The following is a 13,909-nucleotide window of genomic DNA, read 5'->3' as shown; positions in this document are numbered from 1 at the left end:
ATGGGGTATTGTGTTTAGATTTATGAGGGCAAAAATTATTTCATACATTTAAGAATAAGGATGTAACATAACAAAATGTGGAAAAATTCAAGAGGTCTGAATACTTTCCAAATGCACTGTATAGATATAAACTCAGAAGACATTTTTTTTTTCCTTTTTCTGGACCCTGTCTTTCAAAGATAATTCGTAAAAATCCAAATAACTTCACAGATCTTTATTGCAAAGGGTTTAAACACTGTTTCCCATGCTTGTTCAATGAACCATAAATAATTCATGAACATGCACTTGTGGAACGGTCGTTAAGACACTAACAGCTTACAGGCGGTAGGCAATTAAGGTCACAGTTCTGAAAACTTAGGACACTAAAGAGGCCCTTCTACTGACTCTGCAAAACACCAATAGAAAGATGCCCAGGGTCCCTGCTCATCTGCGTGAACGTGCCTTAGGCATGCTGCAAGGAGGCATGAGGACTGCAGATGTGGCCAGGGCAATAAATTGCAATGTCCGTACTGTGAGATGCCTAAGACAGCGCTACAGGGAGACAGGACGGACAGCTGATTGTCCTCGCAGTGGCAGACCACGTGTAACAACACCTGCACAGGATCGGTACATCCGAACATCACACCTGAGGGACAGGTACAGGATGGCACCAACAACTGCCCGAGTTACACCAGGAACGCACAATCCCTCCATCAGTGCTCAGACTGTCCGCAATAGGCTGAGAGAGGCCGGACTGAGGGCTTGTAGGCCTGTTGTAAGGCAGGTCCTCACCAGACATCACTGGCAACAACGTCGCCTATGGGCACAAACCCACCGTTGCTGGACCAGACAGGACTGGTAGAAAGTGCAATTCACTGACGAGTCATGGTTTTGTCTCACCAGGGGTGATGGTCAGATTCGCGTTTATCGTCGAAGGAATGAGTGTTACACCGAGGCCTGTACTCTGGAGCGGGATCGATTTGAGTGTCCGTCATGGTCTGGGGCGGTGTGTCACAGCATCATCGGACTGAGCTTGTTGTCATCGCAGGCAACGCTGTGCGTTACAGGGAAGACATCCTCCTCCCTCATGTGGTACCCTTCCTGCAGGCTCATCCTGACATGATCCTCCAGCATGACAATGCCACCAGCCATACTGCTCGTCCTGTGCGTGATTTCCTGCAAACAGGAATGTTAGTGTTCTGCCATGGCCAGCGAAAAGCCAGGATCTCAATCCCATTGGGCATGTCTGGACCTGTTGGATCAGAGGGTGAGGGCTAGGGCCATTCCCCCCAGATATGTCCGGGAACTTGCAGGTGCCTTGGTGGAAGAGTGGGGTAACATCTCACAGCAAGAACTGGCAAATCTTGTGCAGTCCATGAGGAGGAGATGCACTGCAGTACTTAATGCAGCTGGTGGCCACACCAGATACTGACTGTTACTTTTGATTTTGCCCCCCCCTTTGTTCAGGGACACATTATTCCATTTCTGTTAATCACATGTCTGTGGAACTTGTTCAGTTTATGTCTGTGGTTGAATCTTGTTATGTTCATACAAATATTTACACATGTTAAGTTTGCTGAAAATAAACGCAGTTAACAGTGAGAGGACGTTTCTTTTTTTGCTGAGTTTATAGATAGATAGATATATCACATCCTGCATATATTAATCAATCACACACAAATTCACTACTTATACCATAACCTCTTTGTAATCACCGACACAGAGAACACACACAAACAAACAAGCACACGCACACAGTACAGTACTGACCGTGCAGTGACCTGCTGCTGGGAGTGGGCGTTGGGCATGTCTTTGTGGGGTGGGGCGGCTCCCCCCTCAGTGGTGGGGGGCAACTCTGGAGACGTCTGGCTCAATTTAAGATTCCCTAGACCACAGACCAGAGAGAGAGAGAGAGCAAGAGAGAGAGGGCAATACAGAAAAAGGAGTGCAGAGAATAGAAGGGGGATAGAGAGAAGAAAAGAGGTGTTTGTATAGAAAGTGAAGCTGGAGAGATTGTTGTGTCTTATTTCTCCAGTTTATGGGGGGGTTGTAGTGCATTTAGCAATGTGCTGCACCATTTCAAGATGTGTTAATAATACTCTGGCTAGACATACCGTCAGTGGAGTTAAAATGTAATATAGTACAGAACATTTTGTAGATATAAATATGATATGTTGCTATAGTACAAGACTTAAAACATCGACCAAGGCATTATATGACGCAAACTCTGTACACATGCTATAATAAAGCTACTTCGGTATCAGTGGGGTGAGATCAGGCGTTCCTTCTCACCAGCGTTGTTGGGGTAGGAGTCCATGTCCAGGTAGGAGTGTTCCTGGGTCTGTTCCGGGCCTCCCACCACGCCCCCCACCCCCTGGCCACTCTCCACCCCCACCAGGTCAGAGAAGTGTGGGTGATGCTGCTGGGGCTGTGCCAGGGAGGGGTAGAGTGAGGAGTGGGACGCCTTCCTCTGCATGACAGGAGGTAGGAGGGAGGCCCCCCCACTGCCGCCCATCCCACCCACGCCCCCGGGCATCAGCCCCGATGTCAAGCTCAGGCCCCCACCCTCCTTGTCTCGCCATGGCAACCAACAGAGCTTCCAGGAGACAAAGAGAGAGACTGAGAGAAGGACAATCCCGCAGAACGTCACGATCACCGACAACAGGCTGACAGAGATCTCTGGAGGACGAGAAGAGAGGGAAGGATGGAGAGAAGAGAGACCGAGACAGAGGGTGAGTTTGTTTAAGGCAATGATGGATGAAGACTCAATACTTCAACCTCATCATCTAAAATACCAAAAAGCCTCATGTCACATTAATCAGTATCCTTCACATAGTTTATTCTCTCAATTAAGCCTCCTTTTCCCACTCCTCATCCACTATCAGCCCAACATCCACTAAATCCCACATCATAAGAGCAGAGGGACAACACACTGAGAGCGTAATGTGATACGCCGCTTCAAATGCTAATATACCCATTTTGAATATGGCAGCTTAAACATAACAAACGTTGGTGGACTGATAACACCACAATAAAAATACTAACACCCACAATGATATTTCCTGTGATGTGATTAGGCCTGTGCTCGTGGTTATGAGCTTTTAATCACTGACGGCTAAAAGATTTTGTCTGAGGGGAAACGGGGGGGAAATGAGTCATCCTGGTGAGAAATAAAATAAGTAAAAAAGCGCGGTTTCAGCACCAGTCTGGTGGACAGCTCCTCCAGCCCTATCCAATACACAGACCAGAGGCCTGCCAATCACCTGAGGCCATTGTCTGGGTGTAGAGCGATCAGTGTTGGACCTGGAGAATGTCTCTCTTTATCTGTCTTTCTATCGCTCTCTCTCTTTTGTCTGTCCATCTCTCTATTTTTCCTTCCCCATCCCTCTCTTTCTATCACCCTCTCTATCTCTTCCTATCTCTCTTAATCTTTCTGTCTCTCGGTCTCCCCATCTTTCCTTCCCCCTCTCGCTCTCCCTCTCCCTCTTCCTATCTCTGTCTCTCTTTTTTGTGTATCTTTCCTTCACCCTCTCCCTTCCTTTCCCTGGCTCTGTCTTTCCTCGATTCAATCCCAAGTGGCTTTGTGGGCATGACAAAGACACAAACATTGTTCAATCATTCAAAAGATATTGAAACTGTATCTATAACTCACTGACAACGAGACTGAGAGTAAATGAGTAAATGAGACAACAGCAGCCAGTGCGAGACACTCCTCTACCCCTAGGGCGCATCTCCTGGAATTCTCTATGCCTTCTGTCTCTCTCTCTCCATCTCTTCCCCCTTTCTTTAGTCTTCTCTCACATCCTCCATTGCTCTCCTTTTTCCATGCTGTCTTATTTTACCTCTCTCTCCTCCATCTCTCCCCCTAATCTCCTTCTATCTCTCACTTCTTTTCTCTCCTTCTGCCCTTTCTCCATCATTCTTCCCCTCCTCTCCTTCTCTCTCTCCCTCCTCTTCCCCCTCTCCTCTCTCCTCTCTCCCTCTCTCTCTCTCCTCTCGCTCACTGTGGTGAATTATTCATCAGTCTATGTATGACATTAATCAGAACTTGTTCAAAGGATATGATCAGAGAGAAAGAGGGAGAGGGGGAGAGAGAGAAAGAATGAGAGAGAGGTGGGGGGGCATTGATGTATCACTGTGGAGAACATGACACAGATGGGGAGAGAGAGAGAAAGAGAGAGAGAGAGAGAGAGAGAGAGAGAGAGAGAGAGGGAGAGAGAGAGAGAGAGAAAGGGGAGAGAGAGAGAGAGAGAGAGAGAGAGAGAGAGAGAGAGAGAGAGAGAGAGAGAGAGAGAGAGAGAGAGAGAGAGAGAGAGAGAGAGAGAGAGAGAGAGAGAGAGAGAGAGAGAGAGAAAGGGGAGAGAGAGAGAGAGAGATAGAGAGAGAGAGACAGAGAGAGAAAGGGGAGAGAGAGAGAGAAAGGGGAGAGAGAGAGAGAGACAGAGAGAGAAAGGGGAGAGAGAGAGAGAGAGAGAGAGAGACAGAGACAGAGAGAGAAAGGGGAGAGAGAGAGAGAAAGGGGAGAGAGAGAGAGAGAGAGACAGAGAGAGAAAGGGGAGAGAGAGAGAGAAAGGGGAGAGGAGCCCTAAGGGAGAGAAGAGAGGTGGAACGAAAGAGATGGTGGGAAAGAAAATGAGCGGGGGGAACGAGAAAGGAAAAAGGGAAGAAGAGATAAGGACAGAGGGAATAGGTGTAGAGCATGATAAGAGAGAGAGGGAGATTCTGAGAGAAGAGAGGGGGGAGAGGAGAGGAGAGAGGCTGTAGGGGCGGGCCAGATAGAGACAGATTGGTAACCATGTTGAAACAGACATATTGGCTGACTGGTCACATTCAGCCTCTCCATCTACACGTCCAGTCCACCCAGAAGGATACAGCCAGGTTAATATAGTCACCATCCACCAACATGCCACGCCACAGAAGAAAACAAAAAGAGATAATGACGGAGAGAGAAAGAACAAGAGAATGAATGATGGAGAGAGATGGAGGACAAACAAGGCAACAAGGATTTAGAGAGAGAACTAAAGAGGCGAGGGGTTTAGGACGGTAGAGAGAGAATAACAGTGTGTGTGTGTGTCTCTACATGTGTGTATTTGTGCATGTTTGTGTGTGTGTGTGGCAGCTCAGGGGGCATAGATAAGACAGGGCTGTGATAAAGCGTGTGTGGGGGGGGACTGTCAGGTGGAAAACGTTGCTTATTCATTAGTCTTTCAGGAGGTCAGGTGCTCAATACTGATCCCCATAGGTCAGTCCTAATCCACACAGCCTAACCGTTAACGTGTGTGTGTGTGTGTGTGTGTGTGTGTGTGTGTGTGTGTGTGTGTGTGTGTGTGTGTGTGTGTGTGTGTGTGTGTGTGTGTGTGTGTGTGTGTGTGTGTGTGTGTGTGTGTGTGTGTTCGAGGGGGGTAGCTTGGCGGAGGCAGGCGGTGGTGGTTCTCCTGAGACAGAAACCCAGCATGGGGTAGTTGACACCGGCTGTCAATCAGTAAGTGATGTATCCGACTGGGAGTTTTTCAGGCAGAACATCAAACAGCTCACACCCACCCTGCTTACACAAGCCATTGATTGACAGACAGGCGACGGATGGAGGATCCTGTACTGCCCAGAGGCCCTTGCTTTGGTTTATCACGTCATTACCCAGAGGCTAGACGCTAACGCCTCCCACCAAACCCACTGCATGATGACATCCTGCACTGTGTCACACAAATCTCTAGGTGCTCCATGCAGCAGATCCAGCCTAATCTACACTACAGCACACAGATCCACACGCATCCCCTCTAATCTCCACTACTGCACATTTCTGCCACCGCTCCAAAACCTCTCCATGAGAATCCACACAGGACCAGAATGCTGCTGGGACTGCAGCTAGCTAGCTCCACCACTCATCCACTCTGCTGTCTAGAATTCATTCAAAGGGATCTGGGACGATGCTCCATATTTACAATTAGCCAGGTTGGGATTGCACTTGAAGTCTTTGGTTTGCCCTATAAACAGAGGGCTGGACCTTCGTTATCAATTTGGAAATGTCTCATGAATATTTCAAAGTGTTCCGGAGGTGCCCTGATTAGTTGTGGGAGTGCTAGCCAGCCCCTCAGGGCAACCCTGGCATCGCAACCCAGATAATAACTCTTCTTCAGGATATTCTGCTCTATCCCACAATACACATTACTATGGCCAGGAGTTTTTCCTGGGATTTTTTCCTGCTAATGTCACTTGAACAGAAAAACCTCCATGTCCTATACATGGCTAATGATTCCTGTATGTTACTGTGTTGTTAATGATTCCTGTATGTTACTGTATGTTACTGTGTTGTTAATGATACTGTATGTTGCTGTATGTTACTGTGTTGTTAATGATTCCTGTGTGTTACTGTATGTTACTATGTTGTTAATGATTCCTGTATGTTACTGTATGTTACTGTGTTGTTAATGATTCCTGTATGTTACTGTGTGTTACTGTGTTGTTAATGATTCCTGTATGTTACTGTATGTTACTGTGTTGTTAATGATTCCTGTATGTTTCTGTATGTTAATGTGTGTTAATGATTCCTGTATTTTACTGAATGTTACTATATGTTGCAGTGTTTATAATGATTCCTGTATGTTACTGTGTTGTTAATGATTCCTGTATGTTACTGTATGTTGCAGTGTTTATAATGATTCCTGTATGTTACTGTATGTTACTGTACATTACTGTGTGTTAATGATTCCTGTATTTTACTGTATGTTACTGTGTATTAATGATTTCTGTATATTACTGTATGTTGCAGTGTTTATAATGATTCCTGTATGTTACTGTATGTTAGTGTGTTGTTAATGATTCCTGTATGTTTCTGTATGTTACTGTGTGTTACTGTTGTTAATGATTCCTGTATGTTACTGTGTCTTACTGTGTTGTTAATGATTCCTGTATGTTACTGTATGTTACTGTGTTGTTAATGATTCCTGTATGTTCCTGTATGTTATTGTGTTTTTAATTACTCCTGTATGTTACTCTGTTAATGATTCCTGTATGTTACTGTGTTTTTAATGATTCCTGTATGTTACTGTATGTTACTGTGTTGTTAATGATTCCTGTATGTTACAGTATGTTAGTGTGTTGTTAATGAGTCCTCTATGGTACTGTATGTTAGTGTGTTGTTAATGATTCCTGTATGTTATTGTGTGTTACTGTGTTGTTAATGATTCCTGTATGTTCCTGTATGTTATTGTGTTTTTAATTATTCCTGTATGTTACTCTGTTAATGATTCCTGTATGTTACTGTGTTTTTAATGATTCCTGTATGTTACTGTATGTTACTGTGTTGTTAATGATTCCTGTATGTTTCTGTATGTTACTGTGTGTTACTGTTGTTAATGATTCCTGTATGTTACTGTGTCTTACTGTGTTGTTAATGATTCCTGTATGTTACTGTATGTTACTGTGTTGTTAATGATTCCTGTATGTTCCTGTATGTTATTGTGTTTTTAATTATTCCTGTATGTTACTCTGTTAATGATTCCTGTATGTTACTGTGTTTTTAATGATTCCTGTATGTTACTGTATGTTACTGTGTTGTTAATGATTCCTGTATGTTACAGTATGTTAGTGTGTTGTTAATGAGTCCTCTATGTTACAGTATGTTAGTGTGTTGTTAATGATTCCTCTATGTTCCTGTATGTTACTGTATGTTAGTGTGTTGTTAATGATTCCTGTATTGTACTGTATGTTACTGTGTATTAATGATTCCCGTATATTACTGTATGTTGCAGTGTTTATAATGATTCCTGTATGTTACTGTATGTTAGTGTGTTGTTAATGATTCCTGTATGTTTCTGTATGTTACTGTGTGTTACTGTGTTGTTAATGATTCCTGTATGTTACTGTGTGTTACTGTGTTGTTAATGATTCCTGTATGTTGCTGTATGTTACTGTGTTGTTAATGATTCCTGTGTGTTACTGTATGTTACTATGTTGTTAATGATTCCTGTATGTTACTGTATGTTACTGTGTTGTTAATGATACTGTATGTTACTGTATGTTACTGTGTTGTTAATGATTCCTGTATGTTACTGTATGTTACTGTGTTGTTAATGATTCCTGTATGTTACTGTGTGTTACTGTGTTGTTAATGATTCCTGTATGTTACTGTATGTTGCAGTGTTTATAATGATTCCAGTATGTTACTGTATGTTACTGTACATTACTGTGTGTTAATGATTCCTGTATTTTACTGTATGTTACTGTGTGTTAATGATTCCTGTATATTACTGTATGTTGCAGTGTTTATAATGATTCCTGTATGTTACTGTATGTTAGTGTGTTGTTAAGGATTCCTGTATGTTTCTGTATGTTACTGTGTGTTACTGTGTTGTTAATGATTCCTGTATGTTACTGTGTGTTACTGTGTTGTTAATGATTCCTATATGTTACTGTATGTTACTGTGTTGTTAATGATTCCTGTATGTCCCTGTATGTTATTGTGTTTTTAATTATTCCTGTATGTTACTCTGTTAATGATTCCTGTATGTTACTGTGTTTTTAATGATTCCTGTATGTTACTGTATGTTACTGTGTTGTTAATGATTCCTGTATGTTTCTGTATGTTACTGTGTGTTACTGTTGTTAATGATTCCTGTATGTTACTGTGTCTTACTGTGTTGTTAATGATTCCTGTATGTTACTGTATGTTACTGTGTTGTTAATGATTCCTGTATGTTCCTGTATGTTATTGTGTTTTTAATTATTCCTGTATGTTACTCTGTTAATGATTCCTGTATGTTACTGTGTTTTTAATGATTCCTGTATGTTACTGTATGTTACTGTGTTGTTAATGATTCCTGTATGTTACAGTATGTTAGTGTGTTGTTAATGATTCCTCTATGTTCCTGTATGTTACTGTATGTTAGTGTGTTGTTAATGATTCCTGTATGTTACAGTATGTTAGTGTGTTGTTAATGAGTCCTCTATGTTACAGTATGTTAGTGTGTTGTTAATGATTCCTCTATGTTCCTGTATGTTACTGTATGTTAGTGTGTTGTTAATGATTCCTGTATTGTACTGTATGTTACTGTGTATTAATGATTCCTGTATATTACTGTATGTTGCAGTGTTTATAATGATTCCTGTATGTTACTGTATGTTAGTGTGTTGTTAATGATTCCTGTATGTTTCTGTATGTTACTGTGTGTTACTGTGTTGTTAATGATTCCTGTATGTTACTGTGTGTTACTGTGTTGTTAATGATTCCTGTATGTTACTGTATGTTACTGTCTTGTTAATGATTCCTGTATGTCCCTGTATGTTATTGTGTTTTTAATTATTCCTGTATGTTACTCTGTTAATGATTAATGTATGTTACTGTGTTTTTAATGATTCCTGTATGTTACTGTATGTTACTGTGTTGTTAATGATTCCTGTATGTTACAGTATGTTAGTGTGTTGTTAATGACTCCTCTATGTTCCTCTATGTTACTGTATGTTAGTGTGTTGTTAATGATTCCTGTATGTTATTGTGTTTTTAATGATTCCTGTATGTTAGTGTGTTGTTAATGATTCCTGTATATTCCTGGATGTTAGTGTGTTGTTAATGATTCCTGTATGTTCCTGTATGTTATTGTGTTTTTAATGATTCCTGTATGTTACTGTATGTTAGTGTGTTGTTAATGATTCCTGTATGTTACTGTATGTTAGTGTGCTGTTAATGATTCCTGTATGTTACTGTATGTTAGTGTGTTGTTAATGATTCCTGTATGTTACTGTATGTTAGTGTATGTTAATGATTCCTGTATGTTACTGTATGTTAGTGTGTTGTTAATGATTCCTGTATGTTCCTGTATGTTACTGTATGTTAGTGTATGTTAATGATTCCTGTATGTTACTGTATGTTAGTGTGTTGTTAATGATTCCTGTATGTTCCTGTATGTTCCTGTATGTGAATGATTATTGTATGTTACTGAATGTTACTGTGTGTTAGTGTGTTGTTAATGATTCCTGTATGTTACTGTATGTTAGTGTGGTGTTAATGATTCCTGTATGTTACTGTATGTTACTGTATGTTAGTGTGTTGTTAATGATTCCTGTATGTTACTGTATGTTACTGTATGTGAATGATTATTGTATGTTACTGAATGTTACTGTGTGTTAGTGTGTTGTTAATGATTCCTGTATGTTACTGTATGTTAGTGTGTTGTTAATTATTCCTGTATGTTACTCTATGTTACTGTATGTTACTGTATGTTAATGATTCCTGTATGTTACTGTATGTTACTGTATGTGAATGATTATTGTATGTTACTGAATGTTACTGTATGTTAGTGTGTTGTTAATGATTCCTGTATGTTACTGTATGTTACTGTATGTGAATGATTCTTGTATGTTACTGTGTGTTAGTGTGTTGTTAATGATTCCTGTATGTTACTGTATGTTAGTGTGGTGTTAATGATTCCTGTATGTTCCTGTATGTTCCTGTATGTTAGTGTATGTTAATGATTCCTGTATGTTCCTGTATGTTCCTGTATGTTAGTGTATGTTAATGATTCCTGTATGTTACTGTATGTTAGTGTGTTGTTAATTATTCCTGTATGTTACTGTATGTTACTGTATGTTACTGTATGTTAATGATTCCTGTATGTTACTGTATGTTACTGTATGTGAATGATTCCTGTATGTTACTGTATGTTACTGTATGTTAGTGTGTTGTTAATGATTCCTGTATGTTACTGTATGTTACTGTGTTGTTAATGATTCCTGTATGTTACTGTATGTTAGTGTGTTGTTAATGATTACTGTATGTTACTGTATGTTACTGTATGTTACTGTGTTGTTAATGATTCCTGTATGTTACTGTATGTTACTATGTTGTTAATGATTCCTGTATGTTACTGTATGTTACTATGTTGTTACCTGTTTCGTGCTGCTGTCCCCTCATCATGTAGACGAAGTCTCGGCAGCTGGCTTCATGGCTGTCCTTCGCTGAGGAGTGTAAGCACAACTCCTCCACCAGAGTGAGGGCCTTCTTACACAGGTGGTCTTCATCCCAGTCCCCCGACATCCTCCAATCCGCATTGCACTCCCACCCGCAGTCAACCAATCACAGCACAGCCCTCGCCGCCCTCACCAAACGGACGGCACCTGGGTGAGAAGAGGTTCGATCCGGCCACGTTCCTTGGAGGGTCTGGAGAAATGGGTGGGGCCAGTGGAGATTGGACCAATCCAGGAATAAGGGGAGGGGCTCTGTCAGGCGCTGTCTACTTAGGCGGAGTCTATGACTGACACGCCCATAAATGTGTGAGCCAAACCCACCCCTTTGGCTTTTCCTGAGAGGAATGAAAGGAAAAGATTAGGAAAAAGAAGATGAAAGACGATGTATAAATAGGTACTGTTATCATTGTGCCAATTGGTGACAGATTTTCATGCAAATATTCTCAAATCTGCATAAAACAATATGTGCATTTTCCCACCAGAGGTGAGTTTTCATCAAACTAACCCATTGTGGATAAAAGTCTGTGTGTGATAAAAATCACTTTTGTGGTTAAGTTCCCATGTACCAGATAAAACATGTACGTTAAATGGGGTACCGATGGTTTTGTCACAAAAACTGTTGCGATAAATAGCAAACTTGGCCAATCTGGTTTTGGCGCATGCTCTCTAGACAAGAGTTCACTGATATGATAATTGGCAGCCAAGCACCGATCATCATATCCCCAGAATTCAAATAATAGCTTACCCTCGATATTTATCTTCTTGGAAATTTGCATGATCACCGTGCACTTAACCACCACGTGAAGTTCATGATCTGGCTGTAAACCTTTCCTGCTCTTCCACGTCGTGGTGGTAGGTCATCGTGTGACTCCAAGTTTATTTTCCATATGATGGTTATTATATCAATATTTGCGCATGAAGGTGTTCCCGTTAGCATTTCTCAGATAACTAATTTTACAGACACAAAAAGATCCCAACATGTCGAATGAACAAATTGTCTGTCGGCATTTATGAATTTCAACGGACATTTCCTATCCATCAGCCTGGACTTTTTTTATACGTCAGGTAATTCATCCGCATTTAATGGTTGGATGGAAACCTGGTTTATGGTACATTTTTATTTCTGTTTTATGTCAACATACCTGTATTAGAGTTGTTTGTAAAGTCTAGGAGTCCCTGTCATGTTTGAAATGTCTTCTCCACCAAGATACAGCTGAACAACACTTGGTTATGATTCCAACAAATTCATAACCTTATACTAGTTTGTGTTCTTCTTTTTCTAATGTCACAGAGATAGGGATAGCTCTAACAGCATTTAGAGCCCAGTTTAGCTCTGGGTAATGTAGTTCCAAGCGGATTCAATGGAATGCAGTAGTTTTCCTGGTTTTCCTCCAACCTAGATTCATAGAATGTCTTATAAATGGCTCCATCACCTGAAAGACAATGACAACACATTACTGAATGAGGTCAAGCACAAAATCCACAGAGATTGTGATAGCGATTGTATTACAATGGTTACACAAGGGTATTACATTGAATTTGTCTCTTGTTGTTTGGATGCTCTTAGTAGTACACAGAACGTAAAATCCCAGGACTATTAGTGTTTCAGTGCACATACAGACAGACGTTGTCCTCATTGTCCTTTTGTCAGAGAACTCTATTTCCTGAGCTCCTTAACATTCTCCCTTTGTTTTGAACTCATTCTGTCTCCAAAAAGCAGGTCAATGCCCCAACTTTCTCTTTCTCTATAGCTCTCTCCGTTCTCACAGTCTGTGTGTCCGCAGGGATATATGATAGAAATATGTCTAAAAATACATAAATTAATGAATGTCTACATTCACAGTAATAGCTGGCATACTGTAATCACATTGGGCGAATAAGATTTCTCATCAGTGAGGAGTCTGCTGCCAGAACGTCCAACGAGACGTCGTATCAGCGAGAGGTAGGCCCACTTGTCCAATGAGAACCCTGTTCGGCCAAAGGAACATCTATTTATCATTTGATGATTGTGGTTCTGTGAAATGTCAGCATCAGTCTTTGTGCAGTGACTGGCAACCTCCCTAGCAAAGTGTTGCTTATATGTCCATCTATCTCCCTGGCCATCAATCCATCACAGCATTAAGAAGAGACACATTTCAATCAGGACAAGACTCAGGACAGGACATGTTGGTGCCATTTCTCCTTCCTCATCTCTCTCTCTCTCTCTCTCTCTCTCTCTCTCTCTCTCTCTCTCTCTCTCTCTCTCTCTCTCTACTCACTCTCAAACACACTCTTTCTCTATATCTGAAAACTTCTGATAGGCATATTAGGCCCGTCAATTCGTCTGGATCAAACTCAGACTAAACAAGGTCCATTTATCTGTCCATCTCAGCTCGCTTCATTGTAAAAAATGAGTCTGAGATTAGCGTATTAAAACGCTACCCCCAACCCAACACCCCAGTCTGTATCCCCGCTTCACTCCCCTCCATCCAGACTGAGATAGTAAATCTTTCTGAGTGTGACTTTAAAACCCAGCATATCTCAATCTGAGGAATGGCTGTCTGCCACCAAACTGGTCCTCTCAAATGCCAGCAAGAACATCAGGGGGAGGCAGGAAAAGAGAGGGGGAGAGAAAGAGAATGTGTACGGATGTGTATGTGAGAGAGAATGAGATGGTATGAGAAAGAGGGGAGAGAAAGGAGCGATATGGACATTAGATGAAAGGAGGAAGAGGAGGAGATGAAAGGTAAGTAGAAAGGAATGGAAAACTGTGGAACAGGAGGCAGTGTTGGTGACATAGCAACAATAGTAATCAAGGTCTGGCTGTGCAATTTACTACAAGCTAAATATTTACAGAGCCTCATTATTTACTGATAAATATGCCTTCAGACACGTACAGACTCATCTCTCCCTCCATACAACACCCTATACTGAGACGCTCACAGCCACAAAGGAACACAAACCTCCCACAGACATTCCATTGACTGCTGCC

General features: G+C 41.5%; 1 protein-coding gene across 2 annotated transcripts in view; it reads right to left on the bottom strand.

Moving 5' to 3' along the window:
• The window catches only part of LOC106593647 (synaptotagmin-C), a 59,160-nt gene that overhangs the window by 30,953 nt on the left and 14,298 nt on the right, over positions 1-13,909 (bottom strand). For both annotated transcript variants that reach the window (XM_045720212.1, XM_045720213.1), the window contains exons 2-5: positions 12,081-12,371; positions 10,861-11,273; positions 2,272-2,658; positions 1,750-1,864 (exon numbers count right to left, since the gene is read on the bottom strand). In XM_045720212.1, coding sequence (XP_045576168.1) covers positions 1,750-1,864; positions 2,272-2,658; positions 10,861-11,008 — 650 coding nt within the window. In that variant the 5' untranslated portion in view covers positions 11,009-11,273; positions 12,081-12,371. The remainder of the gene's footprint in view (positions 1-1,749; positions 1,865-2,271; positions 2,659-10,860; positions 11,274-12,080; positions 12,372-13,909) is intronic.

This window comes from Salmo salar, chromosome ssa06 (assembly GCF_905237065.1).
Source record: "Salmo salar chromosome ssa06, Ssal_v3.1, whole genome shotgun sequence".
NCBI lineage: Eukaryota > Metazoa > Chordata > Actinopteri > Salmoniformes > Salmonidae > Salmo > Salmo salar.
The sequence above is the reverse complement of the archived record's forward strand: the minus strand, read 5'-3'. Positions and strand labels throughout refer to the sequence as shown.